Source organism: Ixodes scapularis, unplaced genomic scaffold (assembly GCF_016920785.2).
Source record: "Ixodes scapularis isolate PalLabHiFi unplaced genomic scaffold, ASM1692078v2 PGA_scaffold5__190_contigs__length_132052651, whole genome shotgun sequence".
In the NCBI taxonomy this organism is placed as follows: Eukaryota; Metazoa; Arthropoda; class Arachnida; order Ixodida; family Ixodidae; genus Ixodes; species Ixodes scapularis.
In genome coordinates this window covers 131,823,247-131,846,520 of record NW_024609880.1, presented here as the reverse complement: position 1 = coordinate 131,846,520, position 23,274 = coordinate 131,823,247, and the positions used below count along the sequence as shown (strand labels likewise).

At 48.9% G+C, this 23,274-nt stretch overlaps 1 protein-coding gene across 1 annotated transcript in view; it reads left to right on the top strand.

The window, feature by feature from the left end:
- Positions 1-23,274, top strand: part of LOC8052196 (tripeptidyl-peptidase 2) — a 60,803-nt gene that overhangs the window by 11,273 nt on the left and 26,256 nt on the right. Inside the window, exons 7-11 of the mRNA XM_029978232.4 lie at positions 980-1,045; positions 1,365-1,593; positions 2,578-2,708; positions 3,287-3,386; positions 13,526-13,659. Of these exons, the coding sequence (XP_029834092.2) occupies positions 980-1,045; positions 1,365-1,593; positions 2,578-2,708; positions 3,287-3,386; positions 13,526-13,659 (660 nt within the window). The remainder of the gene's footprint in view (positions 1-979; positions 1,046-1,364; positions 1,594-2,577; positions 2,709-3,286; positions 3,387-13,525; positions 13,660-23,274) is intronic.

Genomic DNA, 23,274 nt, shown 5'->3' with positions numbered 1-23,274 from the left:
GAAGGGCTTGCGCACAATGCGTGGAAAACGACAGAGCCATTTCGTTGGTGCACCTACGGCTCGGTGACGTGGTAAGACTACTGCACGTCAAGAACGGCGAAGGAACCGCAGCCCGTGTGCGTCCGTAGGTCTCAAAGCAGGAGCTTCCGAGGGCATTTAAAACGTTTGCCCGCAGGCCGACAGAGGTGCAGGGGTGGACAGTGGGGCTAGGGCATGCTTGGGTCGGTGCGCCACGAGGTTGTGTGTACGAATGGCCCAAGGTGGTTTAATAAACAGAAAGGTGGGGGGCAAACGAGCTGGTGATGGCTTAATTTAAAACAAAGCCCCGAGACTGGGGAAAAGACGAAGGACAACACAAGACAAAAACTCTCAAATTTGTTAGAATTAACGAACAAAAAGTTAGGGCACAAACGAGCTGGTGAATGTTTCACATAATTTAAGACAAAGTTTGTAATGAGCCATCCGCAGAGTGTTGCCACAAAGCGGTGTGAAGGGGGGACTCGGGTGGGTTGACGCGTGTCCCAGTGATGCACCCGCCGTCCCCCACTGCGCGGCACCCAAATTGGCCAAGGGGCACGTCGCTGGCAATCTTCACTTGCTAGGTGTTACGTGGGGTTGTGGCGCAATCCCGTGGCAGCGTTGCAAACTTTGACTCTGTGTGCTTTAACCAGTTCGAGGCCAGTGCATGTACCAGGGCACTAATGCTAACGCATAAAAAAAAAATTCAATAGGGGGCGCAGCGGCGCACTCCTGTTGATGGTGCCCCGTGCGACCGCTTAGGTCTCCCACCCCTAAGGCCGGTACTGCTTCGAGTTAACGAGAGTTTACTGTGTCTGGCGCCCCCTACGATCTGGTAGAAAACGCACAATGCCCACCCTGGCAAAGTAGTCTCATTTTAGCTGTTGTCAGTGGTTAGCTCGCGATATAGCTATTCTGAGCGATTTGTTGCGGGCCTGATTTTTGAAAACTTTTTTTGCAGACTCCCTAAATTATGCTGTCAACATCCACGACGATGGAAATTTGCTGGAAATAGTGGGCAATTCGTGTGAGTACTTCTTACAAGCTTTCTGCTTCGCAGAACAGGAGAGATTTGCATTGATGTGACCGTAACTGCCTCACTCGCGCGGCAAGAAGTGAGCGAGCAAGTCGGTTCCATCCACACACGACGATCTGGAGGCCGAGGAACAAACGAGACACCAGCCCCCAGTTCGTCCCTCAGCGTCCCGTCCGTGGCCTGAAAATGCTCGATGCAGCCCGGAGACGGCCAAGGCCCCGGCGAGCGAGACCTTGGCCGTCTCCAGAGTGAAGTGCTCCCAGGCTTTGAAGTTGAGCGTTGCTCCGGGCGTGGCACCCCGATGTTGCAGCGACGCACGGGACCCACGTGGCGTCCATAGCGGCGGCCTGCTTCCCGGACCGGCCCGAGCGCAACGGGGTGGCCCCGGGGGCCCAGCTGGTGTCCATCGGCATCGGGGACATCCGCCTGGGCTCCATGGAGACCGGCACTGCCCTGGTGCGCGCCGTGGTCAAGCTCCTCGAGACGGGTTGCCACGTCATCAACATGAGCTACGGCGAGCACGCCCACTGGCTCGGAGGGTACGCCCGGCGGTCCTGCCCTCTCATTCTCCTGGGCCGCGCAAAGTCTTGGGGAGAAAAGGGGTTTTTGTCTCGAAGCACAAACAAATGGTACCCTGCCCACATGTAGCGCAAGCAGGCACCCAAAGAATGAAGAGGCGGCGTAACTGCAAGACGGACTGCAACGACTGCAGAGTTGACCATAGGACGGTTCTGTACAACCTCCGAACTTTACCCGCGCTTACCACTTGAAATGAACTGCTTTGCCCTAGTGGCAGATGCATCGCACAGGGGTGGACATGATTTGGTGCAGCTCGGAAAGAAGATTCCCTCTATTCGCAGAAATTCTTGCGGGTGAAATTCGGCACATGTATATTGTTGAATTTTTTTATCGTTACTTTCTGTCAAGATCTGCACGTCTCCACTGTTTTTGTAAATTAAATTTTATATTTTACGAAGCTCTCCTCCGATGTACTTATACTATCATTTAAAGGGTAATTATTCCCCCGCGTTTTCGTACGTTGCAACATATTTTGAAAAGATATCCTTATTGAAATCCAAGTACCGGAATCCCCCCAAGATAGACAATTTTCCCCGCAATAAAAGTAAAGAAAAAGCCAAGAAAGTTGTAGAAGACCAGATTTTGTGGGTTAGATACTGCAAATTGTGGCAGCCCTGCCGATGGCAATAGAAGGGCCTATCAACCGGCGTGAGTCTTTACTGTTTGTTCTTGTCCATAACCAGAGCTAAGGCTCACTTGTTTGTTCGTCCGTTCTGCCTTTGTACGCTCCTATTGCCCCCTCCATCCGGAGGTTTGCACCCACGGCTTGTCTTCCACCTGGGCAGCACGGAGGAGAGGACGCCCTTGTTTTTCGGCACCCTGTTTGTCTTGCTTTGTTCACCTCCGGCTACTCTCGGTGCTGCTTTTATTTCTTGTGGCTCGAACGCGCTTTGGCGGCCTGCGCATTCTGCGCCGGATGAGTGAAGGAGGGTGTTGCTTTGCAGGCGTCTGTTGGAACTGCTTCACGAGGTTGTGGACAAGCACGGCGTGATCATGGTAAACAGTGCGGGCAACCACGGGCCCGCCCTGTCCACCGTCAATGCCCCCGGCACCATGCCCAGCTCCTCCATCATCGGTAAGTGAGCGAGGCGGCACGTCTCGAGACCCGCTCGTCGCACCGGGAGGCGCCGGTCTGTTTGTTTTGGCGTACGGGTTAGGAGTGGGCCTCCCGTGCCAGAACTGTGGCAGGTGTCATCCGCTTCCAAGAACAGAAAATGGCGTAACACAAAAACCTTTTTGTTTATCGTAAGTGTCGTTCTATTCTCAAACTAACGTATGCATTCTCAGGCGGAATCCTCGCACACGATGGTTGTTCCGGCGTTATTTCTCAAACGGCCTCGCAAACAGGCGTACATTTGCACACCCTCGAGCAAATGATTGAGCAGTGGGGGTAGTAAAGAGCTCGATCCCGTACCTCGGAGTCGCTAGGAGATGAAAGGATGGTTCATTATTCGATTGCATCGTTAGCAGGAGTGTTTGTTGATGCAGGAACGGAGAATGTCGCGACTGCCTTCGCTCGTTAGCCAAGAGTTTTGTTTGTTTGCACAACTGACGGGAGTCACTGGCCAGCGTGCAGTTGGTGTCACGCTAGCCGCCATTTGCGTTGTGCGGATGATTGTGTGTCCTTGTGAAGCGAGCGTGCTCTGCGTGCAGCGGTCGGAGCCTACGTGTCGCCAGAGATGATGCTCGTCGAGTACTCGCTGCGGGAGAAGATGCCCGGCCTGGGCTACACGTGGACCTCAAGGGGCCCCTCGTAAGTAGAGCAACTAACTGGCAGCGCTTTCCTTTTCCTTTGGTTGCCACATTGGCAGAGAAAGGCTCTCATACGCGGCGCTTTCGCACTTGCAGCCAAAATGCCGGGTTTGGGGCGGGACATATGTTTTGCTCCGCATTTGCAAATTGTAGATCTCACGCTAAAGTCTGTCGAGTAGGAAACTTTAGATCTTCAGACAATGTGTGTGCCACTTAGACGCGTGTAATTGCGTTCTCTTAATGGTGCAAGCGCTGTTTCGAGGCAGCCGTGTTCGAGGGAACAAGACGACAGCGCGTGCGCACATTTCCGAGGGATTTGGGAGATGCACGAGGCCTCGTGTCGTCGCACCCGTCACGTCTCCTGGGGCTCTGAGCTGGGCACTTGGCGAGAAGGTCCGAGATTCGTGACTGCCGCGATTGGCCAGGGACATGCAAGCGCGGCGCTGGCCAATCCCGACAGTCAGAAATCTCACCGACATTATCGCCGAGTGTCCAGCTTAGGAGCCCTGCAAGAGCAACGATTGCTTCTTCCACAATACTTGAACTAAGCAATTTGACATTATTGCAGCACTCTGTTCTGCAGGCGGAATATTACAGTTACTGTACTTGTGACCTGGGACACCGCACTGTCTAGGTCGTGGCAGTCTGGAGGGAGTTTGTTCGGAAAACAAATATGTGCATACAGTTGTACCTTTTGTGTACCGCAGGAAATGATCGGAGCTTTGAATGAGCCTTCAGTTTGCGTTAGAAGGTGGACATGAAGAGATATTTTTTGACAAAAAAAAAAATTTAAGAGAATAAATGAACGCGACGGGAAAATATTTCCCAACTATGTTACAAATGATGAGAATGTTTCAAAAAATGTATTTCTGAATAATGAGGGGCATATAGACTTCTAGATGGCACGCAAGTGTCTTCATTGAGTGTAAAATATTTCGGAATGTTTGGTGTGGAGTTGGGAAGCATTTAGACAGAATGGCTCTTTGACTGGCATTCAACTCAAGCCCGAGTCCTCCTTCAGTGAGGTATTTTGCTGGTGGACCCCCCTACACTGGCTGGGGGATTCACTGCCTACGATACTCGCCTGAAAGCCCAAGATCTCGAGAGCCACGTTGCTTCTTTCGGGCGACCACAGAGCTGAGGGAAATGCTCAGTCGGACGTCTCACGGCCTCCCGACTGCTTTTTCGGCTGAGTCGCACAAACAGCAATCGCCGTGCTCCATTCGGCCCTAAGCTGACAGTGCAGTGAGAGCTACGCAGACGCCAATCAGCTGCGGTGATGTCTCGTTAATATGGACGTCCCCATTCTCCCAAAAAATCATCCGTATGAGCGAGGCAAAAATGCGCGTATTTTCCCAGTTTGTTCCCGAAAATGGTGCCCCTATAGCGGGGTGTCCATATTAACGAGACAGGACTGTACCTCCCTTGCATCACCTGAACCCACCTCTGCATGTGGGTGGAAGTGCCCCCGCATGGTGTAAGGTACACATATATGGCTGCTCCATCTAGCACGTACCGCACTCAGCTTGGGTAAGAAGGAAATATACAGTAATTCCCCGTTGTAACGAAGCCAACAGGACGGCAAAGATCTATACAAGCGGTAATTTGATAAAAGGGATAGAGTAAAAGAAAACAGTGCCAGCAGCCTCGAAGGGGGACGGGAACGCTGCGGTACACTGCGACCGTATACAGTCCAACCCACTTATAACGAACAAGATAGTTCCGCGAAAAGTGGGACAGTGTACACCGCATATAACGTATGTCGCGGGAGTCGCGAAAATCCGCACTATAAGCGGTACCGCGCTATAACCAAAACATCCATTTTTCGGGCCAAAATGCATGCCATCGGACAACTTACCTTTGTAAAAGAATTTATTTTATGTTAGATGAAAAATAAAGCTTAGTTTGAGGAAAGTCTTTATTTCACCAGAATAGTACACTTCTCTCACGTGTGTCACACATTTTGAAAGAAATGAGCGACTTTTGCCTGGCGCAGCCTTTTAACGGCATCGTGGGTTGCGGACGGACGTTGCGAGCGTTCAGGATTGCTAACCCTAATCACTTTTCTCCGGCGATGAAAACGCTCGAAAATTCGCATCCTTTATACGGTACGCCATAGGTCGGCATTTTAGAGCCCCTTCATCCACCATCACATCACGAATAAAATCACGTCTCAAAATTCGTTCGCATTCACGTCACAAGGTACAGTATAGACCAATTACAACGTAACCGCTTATAGTGCAGGATCGGGTATAACGCGGTTTTTTTAAACCACCGGTTCGCCTCCCATAGAACTCCATGTAATTACATACCGCTTAAAATGCAGGCGCGCGAAGGGAAATACTGGTTATAGTGCGGTTTCTGGAACTGCGCGCCGACCGACCAGCGCAGCGAGCACGCTTCCCTGTGCGACACTAGATAACGGCGCAGGCGGCACTCGCGGGGCAAGCAGGTTGCTCGAAGAAGCGGGGAGAAACGAAGAGAGAGGCTTCAGTTGCCATAGCGACGGAAGGACGCACGCACGTGTCGTTCACGTGCGTGCGTCGCCCCGCAACCGCAACGACAGGCCAATCGCAGGTCGAGGAGAAGTGTTCGCGCGCGTTGCATGCCGGTCGCGGGCCAGCTACTTCTATCCGGAAACATGGCGTCGGTTGTGATCGTCGACGTAGACGGCGTGGTTCGTTCCGCGTAAATCGTTCCGCGTAAATTGTTTCGCGTAAAAGCGCTATCCTTGACTGAATTTTCGCTGTGTGTCGCTATGATAACCCAGCACGTACTAGAAGGGAAGATCCACCTACTCGTGCGGCGATGTCGTGGCGGCACTCTCAAGACGGCAGAAACGCCTGTGTCGTCGTGTTTGTTTACTTCGACTACAGTGGTGCTTTCTAAGCATTTGTGTTTTCGAACATCGCCCGGATTTCTTATTTGGAGCATTTTATGCCTGTGCTCAAGTTAAAGGTATTACTGGCGCGTACCATATAAAGAATCGAATTTTCACGCATTTTCATCACCGGAGAAAACTGATTAGGGTTAGCAATCCTGAACGCTAGCAACGTCCGTCCGCAACCCGCCACGCCGTTAAAAGGCTGCGCCAGGCAAAAGTCGCTCATATCTTTCAAAATGTGTGACACACTTGAGAGAGAAGTGTACTAGTCTGGTGAAATAAAGACTTTCCTAAAATTAAGCTTTATTTTTCATCTAATATAAAATAAATTTGTTTTATAAAAGTAAGTTGTCTCATGGCGTGTATTTTGGCCTGAAAAATTTATGTTTTGGTTATAACGCGGTACCGCTTATAGTGCGGATTTTCGCAACTCCCGCGACATACGTTATATGCTGTCTACACTATACTCCGACCTCCCAAAGTCACAGCCCTTCAAATCCCGGCGTTCAACCGCGCCAAAACTTCATCCCCTTCACATCATGGCTTTCAAACTCCGCCGAGAATTCATCCCCTTCACATCACGGCATCCAACCGTGCCAAGAATTCATCCCCTTCACATCACGGCGTCCAACCGTGCCAAGAATTCATCTCCATCACATCACCGCCGCAGTCATTCACCGTCTCGTCACCAATTCCCGAAGTCATTCACCATCACCACGAATTCATCAAAATTCACCATCGTGAATTCATCGGAATTCACCATCACATCATGAATTCATCCGAATTCACTATTACTTCACGAATTCATCCGAATTCACCATCACTTTACAAAGTTATTCACCATCACCGTCAACACGAATTCTCCGGAATTCACCATCACATCATGAATTCCGCATAATTCACGAAGTCATTCAGGTTCATTCTGACTAAATTCGATTTCACGGCTGGTAGCCCTTCACGAGTTCGCACTTCTTGCGGAATAGGACTGTGGCGCCTTTTTGTGTCGGCCACTTGAATCCAGGACCTGACTCCGTCAGGGAAGTGGGGTCTTTTAAGCGCGCGAAACACAAACCATATTGATAGAGCGCCAAGCCAGCCAATGCCGCACTGCGATCGTGCCACGTGAATGTGCTCCGCACGCCGCCACGCGGAACCGGCCGGTCACGTGATATAGTCTCTGCGCCGGATTAGGTGCGCCTGCTCGTGACGTCGGCTTCGACGAAACGGCGCCTGCTGCTACTAGTGCCCGCGGACAGTGCGGCTGCGCCACGCACGACTCACGAGCAAAACGGCACAGCGAGAGCCTTCAGGGATTCTGGACCATATGCCTCGAGACACGGAAGTACAAGGTCGGCAAGGAGCTCAATTGATTCACGAGGAACCGTTCAGAACAACGGCAGAATTAAATGTCAAGTGCCAAAGAAAACGACTAGCCTCCCCCCCCTCCGTCCCCTTCATTGCCACTGCCACCGCACTTTCTTTGCAAACAGCTGTTACTACAAAAGTGCCCGACAAAGGGCCACCGCGCTGAGGCGCGCACGGCTACGCAGCGAGACTGGTGCCCAAACCGCTAAAGTCAAATGGGTTCCTGTGGTTTGCGGTGAAGAATGCAAACAACCAGCAAGCAAGCGAGCACCTGCGTAGCATGTTTTCTTCCTATTCTGAGTTCATAACCGTATTCACTATCACGTCGAGAATTGAGTTCACGGTATTACTTCCCATCACGAATCTATCGAGTTCACGAGCCACGCACATCACAAATTCATCGTGTTCACGAGCCATTCACCATCACGTCACGAATTCATTCAGTCATTCACATCACAATGAATTCTTTTCACTTCACGAAGTCCTTCATAATCACAACACATCATGAGTTCTTTCAAATTTACAAAGTCATTCACCATCACATCACGACTTCATTCAACATCACATCACAAATTCATTCAAATTCACAAAGTTATTCACCATCACATTGCGACTTCATTCACCATCACATCACAAACTCATTCAAATTCACAAAGTCACTCACCATCGCATCACGACTTCATTCACATCACATCGCGAATTCATTCGACTTCACGACTTCATTCACCATCACATCACAAATTCATTCAAATTCACAAAGTCAATCACCATCACATCACGAATTCATTTAAATTCACAAAGTCATTCACCATCACATCATGGTTTTTTTTTCAAATTCAAGAATTCATTCAGAGCCATTCAGATTCACGCCGTGAATGTGAATGAAGGTGAATGAGCGAGTTCATGAATGAATTCGCCGAGGTATGCGGTGCGCGCTAGAGCACTATATAGCTCCTACGGAGCAGAGTAGCGCAATCCTTTGAACCCCGTGTTTTGCCGACAACATGGCCGACAGAGCGGCTCGGCGCGAGTCACGTGGTACTCAGGGTTCCAGGAGGCGGCCCGCCCTATGGGAGAATACATGGAGATCGACACAACACGGCTGATTAAAAAATGAACGGCGAGTTCACACTTTTCAAAACTAGTCTGTCGTGAAGTTAGTAAAGCACTAAACCATTTATCAAAGTTTTAATAATATCGGACTGTGCGTGTGCAAATTTTGAGAAGGCAATTTCCAAGGCAATGGCGTTTGAAGCAGACGATTTTTGCTCGCAGCGGAGATGGGCTTTTCGGGTTGGCCGGAGCGGGTCACGTGAATGGTGTGACGTCGCCGTGTCGTCTGCTGCATGATGCCGCTCAGGCAATTTTTTACAAAAAGTCACGTCCTTGCGGGGCACAAAACTTAGCACAAATTAGTCTAAAATGTTCCATTATTATGTCAAAAATAATTGCCATTCCGTACAACCCCACAATACTGAAGAAACAACGATTTTCTCACGTTCTCCATGCATTTCTGACCACAGTTGGAACCTCCGGGCGTTCGCCGCTAGTCGCCGAGAGGCGGCGTTCTAGATTGCGCTACTCTGCTCCGAAGGAGCTATATAGTGCTCTAGTGCACGCCAGTAATACCTTCAACTTGAGCACAGGCATGAAATGCTCCAAATAAGAAATCAGGGCGATGTTCGAAAACACAAATGCTTTGAAAGCACCACTGTAGTCAAAGTAAACAAACACGACGACACGGGCGTTTCTGCTGTCTTCAGAGTGCAACCACGACATCGCCGCACAAGTAGGTGGATCTTCCCTTCTAGTACGTGCTGGTAGCGACAAACAACGAAAATTCACAGTCAAGGATAGCGCTTTTACGCGGAACAATGAGCTTCCACCACGCCGGCTACGTCGACGATTACAACCGACGCCATGTTTCCGGATAGAAGCAGCCGGCCCGCGACCGGCATGCAACGCGCACAAACACTTCTCCTCGACCTGCGATTGGTGTGTCGTTGCGGTTGTTTCCAACGTTTCCAACGCAGCGGAGGGACGCACGCACAAGAACGACACGTGCGTGCGTCCCTCCGTCGCTATGGCAACTGAAGCCTCTCTCTTCGCTTCTTTCCGCTTCTTCGAGCAACCTCTTTGCCCCGCGAGTGCCGCTTGCGGCTCACGCCGTTATCTAGTATCGCACAGGAAAGCGTGCTCTGCGTCGGTCAGTCGGCGCGGTCGCCGGGCTGTTCCGAAAACCGCACTATAACCGCTATTTCCCTTCGCGCACCTGCATTTTAAGCGGTATGTAATCACATGGAGTTCTATGGGAGGCGAACCGGTGGTTTAAGAAAGCCGCGTTATACCCGGTCCTGCACTATAAGCGGTTACGTTCTAAGTGGTCTATACTGTAGTTTTATTGGTAGTTCGTTATATCTGGACTTCCCTTTAAAATGTTGTAAATAAAGATAATGCAGCTGGTATTGGTAGTTTCACTCTGCCAGCTCTTTATTTAAAGAACTGTTTGTACGATTCTAACGCGCCCCCAATTGTAACGCCAAGGCAGATTTAGCTTTCAGATAATGAAAAAGGGAATTGCTGCCGATTCTACCGCGCAAGTAAACTAATGAAGGTTGACCACATACCTCATAGAACAGATTTTATGAAACGCACGCCACCACAAAAATAAATGCCGTGCACTAGTCCGACGATGGTTCTTCGCTGTCCACGGAGGTAATTAGTACTTGCTTTGGTCTAAAGCGTTTTAAGTGCCGCGCTTTCTGCGCATGTACGAGCGCGCGGCCGTCGCCTCTGGCAGGGTCGTCTTTCAAACAACACTCTGCGAGCTCGTCGGGTGGCTGGGATTGCGAGCCACGCAGTGCTGCTCCGTTGTCATCTTTTCCGCCAGCGTGATACCCTTTCGTTTAAATAAAGCCTCTTAGTGGATTTTTTGTTTTTCCCCCCATATGACAGACACGAGTCTATAGACGCGAGAGAATGTGCATGATAGAGCAGTATATAGCTCCTTCGGAGCAGAGTAGCGCAATTCTGAACGCCATCTCTCGGCAACTAGCGGCGAACGCCCGGGTTTTCCAACTCTCGTCACAAATGCATGGGGAACGTGAGAAAATCGCGGTTTCGTGATTATTTTGGGGATGTACGGAACGACAACAGTTTTTGACATAATAAAGCAACAGTTTACAAAAAATTGCGGTGGCTTAGCTCGGCTATGCCAGGATATACATAGCGTGAGCATATGCGCACAAAATGAGAGACGCTTGGCTCCGGTGCAGCGTCAGACTTGGCTACTGCGCAACGGAGGCGCACAGCTGGGCACGCTGCGGCGCCAGTGCGTCTGCCGCGGCTATGACGTCACTCCTCTGGAATGCGCTGACCGGCGAGGCGGGCGAGGCAAGCCCGCCGGCGGCTTCGCGTGGCTTTCATAATGAACCGCGCTCATTATGCGAGCCGTGCTCATTATGTAAAACGCGTGGTGGCTGAGCTGCCACCGCCGCGCGCTCATTGCGTGCTCATTATGCGGAGCTCCGCCGCCGCGCGCTCCACATAATGAGCATGGCTCGCATAATGAGCACGGCTCATTATGAGGGCCACGCAAAACTGCGCAACCTTGGCCAGTGTAGCTAACGCTACAATAATTTGCACTAAGTTGTGTGCCACGTAATAACGTAATTTGTTTTCAAAATTGCCTGAGCTGCATCATGCAGCAGACAACGCGGCAACGTCACACCGTTCACGTGACCCGTTCTGGCCAATCCCCATAAAGTCCATCTCCGCTGCGCAAAACAATCGTCTGCTTCAAACTCCATTGCCTCGGAAATTGCCTTCTCAAACTTTTCGCACGCATGCAATATTATTAAAACTTTGATACAGTGTTTAGTGCTTTAGCAACTTCACGACAGACCAGTTTTGGGAAGTATAAACTCTGCGTTTATTTTTTAATCAGCCGCGTTGAGTCGATCTCCATGTATTCTCCCATAGGGCGGGCCGCCTCCTGAAACCCTGAGTATCACTTGACTCGCGCCGAGCTGCTCTGTCGGCCCTGTTGTCGGCGAAACATGCGGATCAAAGGATTGCGCTACTCTGCTCCGTAGGAGCTGTATACTGCTCTAGTGCACGATACCGAAATGGCAGGCGTAACAAATGGTCACGATGGCGATGGGGCTAGCCAACTTGTACCGAGCATTGAGCTCTTCTTGAGTTGCATACAGTTTGCAAACATAGAACGAACGAATGCAGCACGGCATGGGAGTTGACTTTCTCCTACTTCCGGCACACGCACAATCGGCAGGCTACGCGACTTGGGAGGGCGTTTTTGCTTTTGTAGTTTTGTTTTCTTCCCTGCCGTGATGCTGTGAAAATGACCTTGAGCATCTTGCGGACCACAACGCCCAAAATGTAGATCTCTTGATCTCTTCTTTTTTTTTGTTTTTATTGCGCGTAAGAATTTTTTCTTTTCTTTTTTTTGATAGCAGACTTTGTGTGTGCTGTAACAGTATGATGCTTTTAAAAACGTTCGTTTTATCTGGATCAATTTTAATGGGTAGGGTTTTCAATTCGTAATTTTCTGAAAGTTGGTCGTGATAACTGATAGTGTGTTATATGTGGGATCGTTATAAGTGGGTTTGACTGTATTTAATCGAACAGACCTCGGTTAGGAACATCCCGCGGCAGCTTTACCGAGTAAAAGAATATTTAAGTGGAGTTTGCCGATAATTTCATTGGGGCATCGATTCTCCTCAAACTGTTCCAGGCGTCGCAAGAACACCGTCACTGCCGCTGCATTCCACTTTGTTTCGGAGTAGCCGTAATACGTTTCGCATCTCCACAGTCGTGGGCGTTTCCAGAGTTACCTCTCCGACGTCACTTTGTATTTACCCTGGCCGCACGCAAGGTCTACGATCGCAGCATTCGTGGCACGAGCAACAAAGGGAACGTCCCCATCGACAAGCGCGAACGAATCGGAGTTTTCCTCGGTGGCTTTGCCAACACGTCTTCACACACTCCCGTAGAGATCGTTGCAAATGTGGAAATGTAGCGCCGGCTCGGCAAGCACGTTTGCGAGAGAAAATCGGAGGTGCGCGGAGCAGTTGGCGATCTTCCATCTTGGGGTTGCTCCTCGGTGGGGAACTGCTCAAACCCGTCCAGTATGCCTCGCTTGTTCTTTATGCAAAAGGGTGGACAGTGACGAACAGCCGATGCCAGAATGTCAAGTTCTTTGGTGCTTTCGGACTTGAGGCGGCCACTTTTCTCAACCTCGCGGATCTAAGGGACTTTCGGTAAACAGTCCCAATCTCCCGTAGGACGCACATGCGCGTGGAAAACACCGCAGGCGCGCGCGTCGGGGGCTCCCGAAGGGGATGATCTCCTCCGGGCTCCTTCGCTCCCTCGACCCGATTCCGACAGGAGTCGGGCATCGTCGGCCGCAGGCGCCCCAAGTGGCGTTAGAACCTTAACTCTGCTCCCTGCCCACGTCGGCGCATCGGCAACGGTGCTCTGCGTGCTCTGCCCTCCGTCACACATTTCCTCTGTTTTCTTGTTTGCCCGTTTTCCTGGCTGGAGAAGGGGAGGGAACGCGAGGGTCTCCCGTGCACCTTTTGTAGGCTCGCATTCTTTCAGCATCGCAGCCTTCGTAATGAGCGTGGTCGGCCGCCGATACACTTCGAATGATCCGATTAAAAAATGTGTGCATTTCGGTTAGGACCGCGTTTCACTTTGATAAAATAAATTGGAAAAAAGCGATTTCGTTACAATGAGGGATTACTCTAGTTTTAGTGACAGGACGAATGGGGAGGGTGGCGGGGAAGGCAGGCACGTGGCTGGCACCTTGATCCAGCCGCTGCAGGTCGGGTGGCCGGACGGGTGCTCAGGGTGTCTCGGTGTGTGGGCAGCCCAGATGGTGGCCTGGGGGTGAGCGTGTGTGCACCGGGAGGCGCCATCACCTCGGTGGCCAACTGGACGCTGCGGGGAAGCCAGCTGCTCAACGGGACCTCCATGAGCTCGCCGCACGTCGCGGGTGCCATTGGTGAGCTGCAGCTGGCCTCGGTGGGCATCGCCCGGACGCTCGGCCGGTCTTTTGCGCTCTTCCATCTCGAGACTCCTGCTGTCGGCTGTGTGGCAGGTAAGGACGGTCATGCTGGTGTCCATTTTTTGGTTTCAATTATATTTTTATGCGAGGTAGCGAAACCTGTCCACACAACGGGACAGACCTTTTTTTTTTGCTAGATACTTCCTTGTATTTGTGAGAAAAATCACATTCGAAAGAAGGTTGAAACAACGATTCTCCCAATTGCGCGATGAAACAACTTTGAAGGCCGGAGGAGTAAATAATGGAGCCTTGTACACCGTCAAAATTTTCATGTTTAATGCAGGCTTACTTTACTGCCGGACTTGGTTGAAGATATCTTATATGAGCACATATTTAAAGCAAAATAAAAGGACAAACTTGGCTTCTTGAACAATTCCTACATAATGTAACCGTTATTTGGCAAATTTTTAAGTATGAAACTTTTTGTGTCGAGTGTATAATGCTTTGTGAATTTTTGGCAAATTCATTAGCGTTCTACCGTTGAAAATGTTTTCTCCGTTGCACCCGGAAAGTTCGTCAAAATCGAAAAAGCCAAAATTTTTCAATTTTCGTGCGGCAATTAAAAAAAATGATCATTCTCGATTTTCTTTAAATTTCACCCGATGGGCCCTTGGTGACCGATAATTACAAATCTGCAGAAACATGTTGCATTATTTTGTTTTAAAACAAACAAAAAAGATGTGTAACCAGGTCGTGGTTGCATCAATTACCGCTGGGGCGTTTCTGTCTTAACGACGAGTGGTAGACGAGCGACGCGTGCCACAGTATCCGTACTTGGTCCTATTAATGCCCAGGCACCACGAAGCATTCTAGAAATAACACGTGAACTTGGTTTTATCGCTGATGTGGCTGATATTGCCAATGAAAACTGAACGTTGCAGCGCGTCCGATCTATATTAGGGTGTTAAACTTAGATATAGTAACTGGCTGACAAAATAATTTTATTTGTATTTCTAAGCACCGCTAGAAAGCTTGCTGACAAAATAGTTTGATTCTTTTCTCTAGGCATCGCTTGGAGCGAGCGACATTGCGGAAGCTTCAGACCCGACCAATGGCGGGCGTGTCTAGGGCGGAACGATAACAGGTTATATCTCGAAAAACAATGGGGAATGAGTGGACGTCAAGGTTGATTTAGGGGGGATTTAGGTAGCGTAAGCGGTTCAGCGTCACAGGCAACAGCCAAGTGTGCTCCAACAGGATTTCTCGCGACGCCTCATCCGCGATCAGAAAAGTCACGATCTGTGACTGGGTTAAAGGAACAATGAAGGCGATTTTATATAATTTTTTAAACGGTGTTTTAGGCTTCTTGGGAGCCTAGCACGCTGCCCAATTTTTTGTAGACATTTGTGACACGTATTTCTGTGCCTACGAAAGAACTGAAGAAACCGAAACTGAACTATCTCCATTCTCATTTTTGGGCCTCCGTAAACGGAGGTGACGTAGGGAGTGACGTCAAGTGTGAATAGTCGGTATCGGTAGCATTTAGGAGATCGAGACTGGTTACCGCGGTGGGTTATAGCACCGCGGTGGCACGATCGTTTCGTCGGATCTGACAACATGGACGACAATGCCGCTTTCACGAGCGAGTTCGGTTTGGGCTTCCGTTCAGTGACCTAACACCAACTGAATGGGAGTATGTGTGTGGCCTTCTTCGCTATCACCCGAGGCCGACGGTGACCGCCCAGCCGGCAACGAGCGGCCCGCTGACTCCGAGCTGCAAAGCCGTGAGCAACATCCGCGCGGGCGAGACGAGAGTGGCGCGTTGCCGAAAGACAGGCCCTGTCTGACAGGGACGCGGGGGAAAGGCCGAAGAGAAAGCGGCAGTGCCCCGGGAACCGGTTCCTCCACGGGGGACGCTCCCCAAGGAGGAGAAAGGAACACCACAACTTTTCAATAGTTCAATAGTTCTTTATTGCACTCGAGGGAGTTCACACCAGGCGTGCAGGCGACAAGGAAAGGCAGGGAGCCCATGCACAGTGTGTGCCCTTGCCACCCACCTGGAGGCGAATGGTAGATACAGTATATACAATATATACATACACATATAGACACATACATACACACACATATACCTGTATATATATTAAAAAGGGGAAGGGAGGGTTGCACAGATTTAGAGGGTAAAATCCGCCAGACAAGAACGCCCAGCACCGACAGCTCCCCGCCAACGAATATCGGCCACGAGTATCGGCAACGAATATCGGACACGAGTGCCGCATCATCACGCCGGGTGGACACGAGTCCCAGCCTAACACCGACACAACACCCACATCCGATCAGCAGCCCACGCCAACCAACACCCAACAACGAGAAAAAAAAAAAAAAAAAAGTCGGACGTCCACTCATTTTGTTGTCAAAGAACAAGAACGATTACTGGTCTTCAGTCGACCGTTTGAACAGCCATCTACGGCGCACAAATTTGGCATGACTACCACTTTGCAGAATCCTTTGAGTACCGTGTTCCTAAAGCAAACACGACACTGACGTTTCCAGCATGCTCCGCGCTGTGTTCTTTTTAGAGCGCAGCTCTTAGGCGCCCGTTTCCGGCTTAAGCGGCATCGGCGTAACCTTGGGTGCATTATAGGTAAATTTCCGCGCTAAATCTAGCGGAAAAATTTCCCCGCTAAATCTAGCAAAAAAATTTCCCCGCTAAATCTAGCGGAAAAATTTCCCCGATAAATCTAACAGAGAAATTTCCCCGCTAAATCTAGCGGAAAAATTTCCCCGCTAAATCTAGCGGAAAAATTTCCCCGATAAATCTAACAGAAAAATTTCCCCGCTAAATCTAGCGGAAAAATTTCCCCGCTAAATCTAGCAAAAAAATTTCCCCGCTAAATCTAGCGGAAAAATTTCCCCGATAAATCTGCCAGAAAAATTTCCCCGCTAAATCTAGCGGAAAAATTTCGCCGCTAAATCTAGCAAAAAAGTTTCCCCGCTAAATCTAGCGGAAAAATTTCCCCGATAAATCTGACAGAAAAATTTCCCCGCTAAATCTAGCGGAAAAATTCCCCGCTAAATCTAGCGGGGAAATTTTGGTCACGTGACCGGGGGGGGGTCACGTGACCTGGGGAGTCGCGTGACCCCTCCCCCTAGGTCACGTGACACCCCCCGGTCACGTGACCCTTTCCCCGATGTCACGTGACCCCCCCCCCCCCTGAGGTCACGTGACCCCCTCCCCCGAGGTCAGGTGACCCACCGGAGCATATTAAAGAATGAGGGGAGGAGGAGGAGGGGTCTACCCTCCCCTCAGTACCCTTCCCTCCTCCTCCTCAAGAGCTGCCCTCCAATGCGGCGTTACAGGGAGTTGTAAACGGCTTTCACTTTTTTTTATTTTGTTTGCCCATAGTTGCTCGTTGCCCGTTTCGCGCCCAGCGCAGCAAAGAAAAAAAATAAGTATGCTGTTTTATTTATGGTTTAGTAATCATCTCCGGTCCAATTTATACTTTTCATGTTTATCCAAGCGGAGATTAGAACAGTATTCCTAAAAATCGCGAACTGAAACGTGACCGAGGGCACGTCTCTCGTTTCGACCAATCGCTGACACGTCTCTTGTGACGTCGCGCTTCTTGGCCCCGCAACGGCCACGTGAGCTCCGCTTCTCCTGGCTTTTCCCGCAGTGGCCACGTGAGCTCCGCTTCTCCTGGCTTTTCCCGCAACTCTCGGTGCGTCGCCCCAGTCGATCCCGGTACGGTTATTACCGCGACTGTTGCATTGATTTGCGCGGGACACAAGCACCGGTTTCGGCTGAAATTTGGGCAACGTGGCCCGAGACGTGCCTGGAACCCAGTTCAATCGTCAGAAAAATATCCGAAATTGCCTTCATTGTCCCTTTAAAGAGAGTTATTGATCTGGGGAAATATTTTTATGAAATTCTAAGAGTGTCATAGAGTGCAAAAACCTTCGGATGTTTATTTGAAATTAGAACGCTCTTGGTGTGAATCGGCCAGTGCCGCCACCGAATGCCATCAGCCGTCACTCGCGCGCAGGTTCGTGGGTCACTATAAGCAGAAAAGAAAGAAAGAAGTGCCGATCAGTCGACTGGCCCACACCGCGACGAGGTCTCGCCAATAAAGAGGACTTAACGCAAGCTTTAGAAAAGTGGGAGTTTAACGAAAACCATGATTTATATAGAAACAGAAATAATATAATGGGGCTCACAAGTACCGAAACGTGGCAATAAATAGTCTTAGCACTTGACCCTGCCGGTGCATGGGCGGCAAAATGCAAAAACACCCGGTGAATACACGGGAGAAAAACGATTACTAGACGATTGCAAGCTGAACTCCTCAACTCCTGAATTTCTACCAACCAGATTGCAATCCTGAGGAGCCAGCGGGTGGAGGGAGTCTGTCCTGGAGTGACGGCCTCTTTTGTGTCATTGTCTAAAGGGTGGTGGACTCCACGGTGGGCTAGTGGGCAGCTCCATGAGGCCAGCCACCATCGCTTTTCCCAAGCTCGATCCGCTTTTTCCCCGATCGAATATCACGGCTCCCATTCCAGATGAGACTTTGTGTTCACACATGTCGCATTTCGTGCGAGACGGGGCCTGCCACTCATTTTGGTGGCAAGTCTGCATCGAGAAACACTGGTCTTCCTCCGCCGTCTTCTGTTATGCTCCGGCTCGGAGTCCAGCTACGCCGTACGTTACAATGCAGTAATATAGCACCGGCTTGACCTTCCGTTCACGCCACGTCCTTTATCAGTCGGGCCAAAGGCTTCCGTAATATCGCTCGGTCCTAGCAATTCCTGGAACGACGAATCAAATTATTTTGTCAGCCAAGTACTAATATGAAAGTACTAATCCGAAAAGGTAGTACGATGAGCATCAAACCAGCCAAGTATAACATCCTAATAGGCATCAGACGCCCCGTAAAGTTCAGTCTTCGGTGGCAATATCAGCCACATCAGCGATGAAACCAAGTTCACGTGTTATTTCTAGAGTGCTTCGTGGTGCCTGGGCATTAATATGAGCAAGTACGGATACTGTGGCACGCGTGGCTTGTCTACCACTCGTCGTTAAGACTGAAACGCCCCAGCGGTAATTGATGCGACCACGACCTGGTTACACATTTTTTTTTGTTTGTTTTAAAACAAAATAATGCAACATGTTTCTGCAGATTTGTAATTATCGGTCACCGAGGGCCCATCGGGTAAAATCTAAAGAAAATCGAGAATGATCATTTTTTTTAATTGCCGCACGAAAATTGAAAAATTTTAACTATTTCAATTTTGACGGAATTTCCGGGCGCAACGGAGGAAATATTTTCAACGGTAGAACGCTATTGAATTGGCCAAAAATTCTCAAAGCATTATACACTCGACACAAAAAGTTTCAGCTTTAGATAGTAATTTTGAAGCGACTTAAAAATTTGCCAAATCCACATTATTTATTTATTTTTATTTATTTATTCAGATACCTACAGCGCCATGGGGCATTACAGTAGGGGGGGAGGAGTTGGAAATGAAGAACACGAATAGATATACAAAAGTTAAAAGAGCAGTATTCACAAGCCATAAATCTTTCAGTATCACAACAAAGTGCAGGCTACATAAAAAATAAAAATGCGGTCTACTAAACACTACGAACGTTACTCAACTACTAACTAGACACTACGAGGTTAGTGTTGAATAAAACATATCGTTAGGAACAATGTTGACCACCGAGGCTGGCAAACCGTTCCAATCCCGTACTGTTTTAGGAAAAAATGAGTTGATAAAGGGCGTCATTTCTACAGCGGATTTCCTTAACCTTATAGACATCGTTGCGATATGTAATCTGGCGGGTGAGGGTAGGCATTTCTCTCTATCCCAGTCCTACGATAAAATGTGTTATGAAAAAATTTCAATCGGAGGCTCTTCCCTCTAAAGCTTAACTCCTTCCATCCCAGGCTCTGTTTCGCACGAGTCATACTAAGTCGCCTGTTGTAATTGTTTAAAACAAAACGGGCAGCCCGGTTTTGTACTTTTTCAAGTTTGATTATCTGGACAGCAGTGTGAGGATCCCATATAGTGCAGGCATATTGTAAAATTGAGCGGACATGCGAAAAATAAAGTCTCTCTTTCAAGGAATGTGGTACAGGCTTAAAATTACGAGCGAGAAGGCCAAGCATTCTCGAGGAGACAGTATAGTCAATGTGCTTATTCCAACTTAGGGTCGAGGTTAGGAATACACCAAGATATTTGTATTCGTAGGCAACAGTGAGTGGCTCGTCATTAATGGTATAAGTACTGAGGGACGGAACACGCCGTCCCGTAAATGGGATGTGGACAGTTTTCTTAAAATTAATATTCATTTCCCACTTTTTGCACCAATCGGTAATTGCATTTATGTCTGCCTGTAGAATGTCGACGTCATCACTCGCTCGTATTTTTCGATAAACAACACAATCGTCTGCAAAGAGACGCATTGGTGATGACACAACACCCACGATATCATTCAAGTACAGCATAAACAACAGCGGCCCAAGGACGGACCCTTGCGGGACTCCTGATGTCACGTCAGCAAATTCGGACTGGCAATGTAAGATTTGTTCAAGAAGCCAAGTTTGGCCTTTTATTTCGCTTTAAATATATGCTCATATAAGATATCTTTAACAAAGCCTGGCAGCGTGCATTAAACATGAAAATTTTGACGGTGTAGAAAGCTCCATTATTTATTCCTGCGGCCTTCAAAGTTGCATCATGCGCAGTTGGGAAAATCATTGTTTCAACCTTCTTTCGAATGCTCTCGCAAATACGAGGAAGTATCTTGCAAAAAAAGGTCTGTCCCGTTGCACGGACAGGTTTCGTTACCTCGTGTAAAAATTCGATCGAAAAATAAAATAGGCATGACACCACTGTGACCGTCCTTATCTGAACACACCCTGTCCCAAATGTGGCTACAAAGGCTCTCGACGGGTAGCTGCATTGACGAGCTTCAAGTGGGCTGCAGTTTCTGTTCTAGGGAGGGCGGTGGGAATTTAGCTAGTACGTACGCAGACCGGCAACACTGTATAGGACTGCCATTGACCCGACGTATCTGTATCGTGTCATCAGCCAGAGAGCCCGAATGCCTTCTTTTCGCAATACGTGTGCCAGTGCTTCGCTGGTGCCTTTTGCGTAAGGGACACTGATGCGCGCGATAAGACGGTGCTGCCTTGCTCCTGATGACCTCTGGTCTTGGCGGGCGCGACTTTGGCGACGGCCGACACGCTCAACAAAAACTCTGGACAGCTACTGCCATCTATGAGCGACGGTGGCAACCAGACAAATGGCTTGCTGGCCTCGGTCATAGATGGCAGCAACCTTTCCAGCCTTTGAATTTCTCTAAGCATCGTCCTAGATGTCGTCCTCGAAGTGGTCCTAGAAGTCGTCCTTGAGGTCGTCCTAGGTGTCGTCCTTGAGGTCCTCCTAAACGTTGTCCTTGAGGTCGTCCTAGACGTCGTCCGAGGTGTCGTCCCTGAGGTCGTACTCGAGGTCGTACATGAGATTGTCCTAGACGTCGTCCTAGACGTTGTCCTCTAGGCGTCAATCTTGAGGTCGTCCAAGACGTCGTCCTTGAGGTCGTCCCACCATAGCACAGCTTCGCTGGTCTTTCTTCTTCACCAGAGTGGAAAGGCTGAAAGTTTTTTCGAAGGTCAGCAATGATGACCTGCTTCTTCTTTCTTCTACCAGTTTCAGACGAGCAAATTCATTGCCCTGGGGAACAGTGTCGACACTACTGACGCCTTGTGGCTCAGCGGGTGGTTTGATTTGACGTGAAAAAAGCGCCCTGTGTGCGTTTTTTTTTTTTTCGTTTTTTTAATTTACCAATTTAATTAATTTTAGGTAAACTCACGAAAGCTTAGTTTGAAACTATGCAATTCAATCTCCATCCATGAAATTCAAATAGTTTCAAATAGGTCAAACTTAAAATCGAAACTTTCAAATTTTTCGAACTTGTACCTAAACAGCCTTTCCACGCTGGTGAAGAAGAAAGGGCAGCGGAGGTTTCTTTTCTCGAAGGTGGCTTTCCGGGCGAGCGATCTGCTCTTCTTTCCCAAGGGAATCTGAAGCGCTCGATGCACGCGGCGGTTGCGGACCCATTCGCGCTGCTGCTGCGTACGTCGCCGCTCCTTCCGTACTTGGTCTTTTTTCCCTCAAGAAAGGGCACGCGGCTGACACTGATAAGAGCGTAGGAAAGAGCGCGCAAAACAGACGAGGACGAAGAAGAAACACACGTGACGTGCGCTGCGCTCGTCACGTGCATTTCTTCTGCGTCCTTGTCTGTTTTTCGAGCTGTCTCCTACGATGAATTCCCACCAACTCACCCAACTATCCATTCTTCTATGATAGTAGCTGGAAAGGTTGCCGCCATCTATGAGCGACGGCGGCAACCAGACTGGTTGTCGCTGTCGCTCATAGATGGCGGGTAGGTTTGTGTCGACATATCTGCGGTACCGGACACGATCCTGGGGAACCTAGCCCTTAGTAGCTGTAAAAAAAAACAAAAAAACTTCGAAGTTTTTGAGCTTAATTCTTAAATAAATTTGAAATGTTCGAATTTTTTTAATGATCTGTAAAAAAAATTTGAAATATTTGAACTCAGATTTAAGAAACTTTGACATTTTCGAATTATACGAATTCAAACCTAGCGAGGTTGTTAATTTGCAGACTTTTTAAACTCAAACACTAGCAAGGTTCGAAATTCTCGAAACCTTTTGACTTTGAGCTTTGGGAGGTTTGTGGCATCCCTACTTTTGTTATTTTTCCGACTTTGTTTCTTTATCCGAACAAACTTTTTTGTTTTAACAAAACAAAGTTTAATTCTGTTACCTCCATCATTTTTCTTTCGCATGCATGTACTCTGACTTTAGGGTTGTGCAAATCGGGGAGGAAATGCGTAAACACAGAGAAGTGTCTTTCCCTTTTTTTTTTTACTTTGTCACAGATGTCCTCCAACTGCTAGATCTTCTGTGGCTGTGTCATTTGGGGAGGATGAATGTTCGTGGATCGCAGAGTCTGCGTTGGGGTACATGTAGGGCTGGGCAATGATTCTGTGTTTTTTTTAAAATCGGTATTCGGCCAAAGAGTGGGGTGGGCGGTGATTCGGGATATTACGGTATTTATATTTAAGTTAAAAGAAATATTTTTTTTCCCAGTTTTCAATAGATGTACTCTTAAAGGGGCCCTGCAATCATATTTAAGCGTCTACCTTTTATGCGGTTTCCACGTCTCTTGGGGTTTAGGCAAGCCAGCGGGCACGGAGAGAGTTACTAAATATCAGTGCGCCATATTTTAACTGGACGACACGGAAACCTCCTCCACCGACGAGGGCGACCCGCGGTACCGAAAGCGCGCAAAATGTGACGTCTTTTGTCCTGGGCTTACTACTGGTCAGAGCCGCTAAAAACTTCTTTTTGGTCGAAATACAAAATATAAGTGGGGCGAACCGTTTCAATTATTTTTAAAAGTAGTTTTTGTTCACTATTATACATGAAAAACAGAAAGAAATGCAGTTTATAAAGTATGTAAACAAGAAATGACCCGTCGACATACCCGCCGCCAAGCGGTGGAAAAGGCGGCGCATACTAG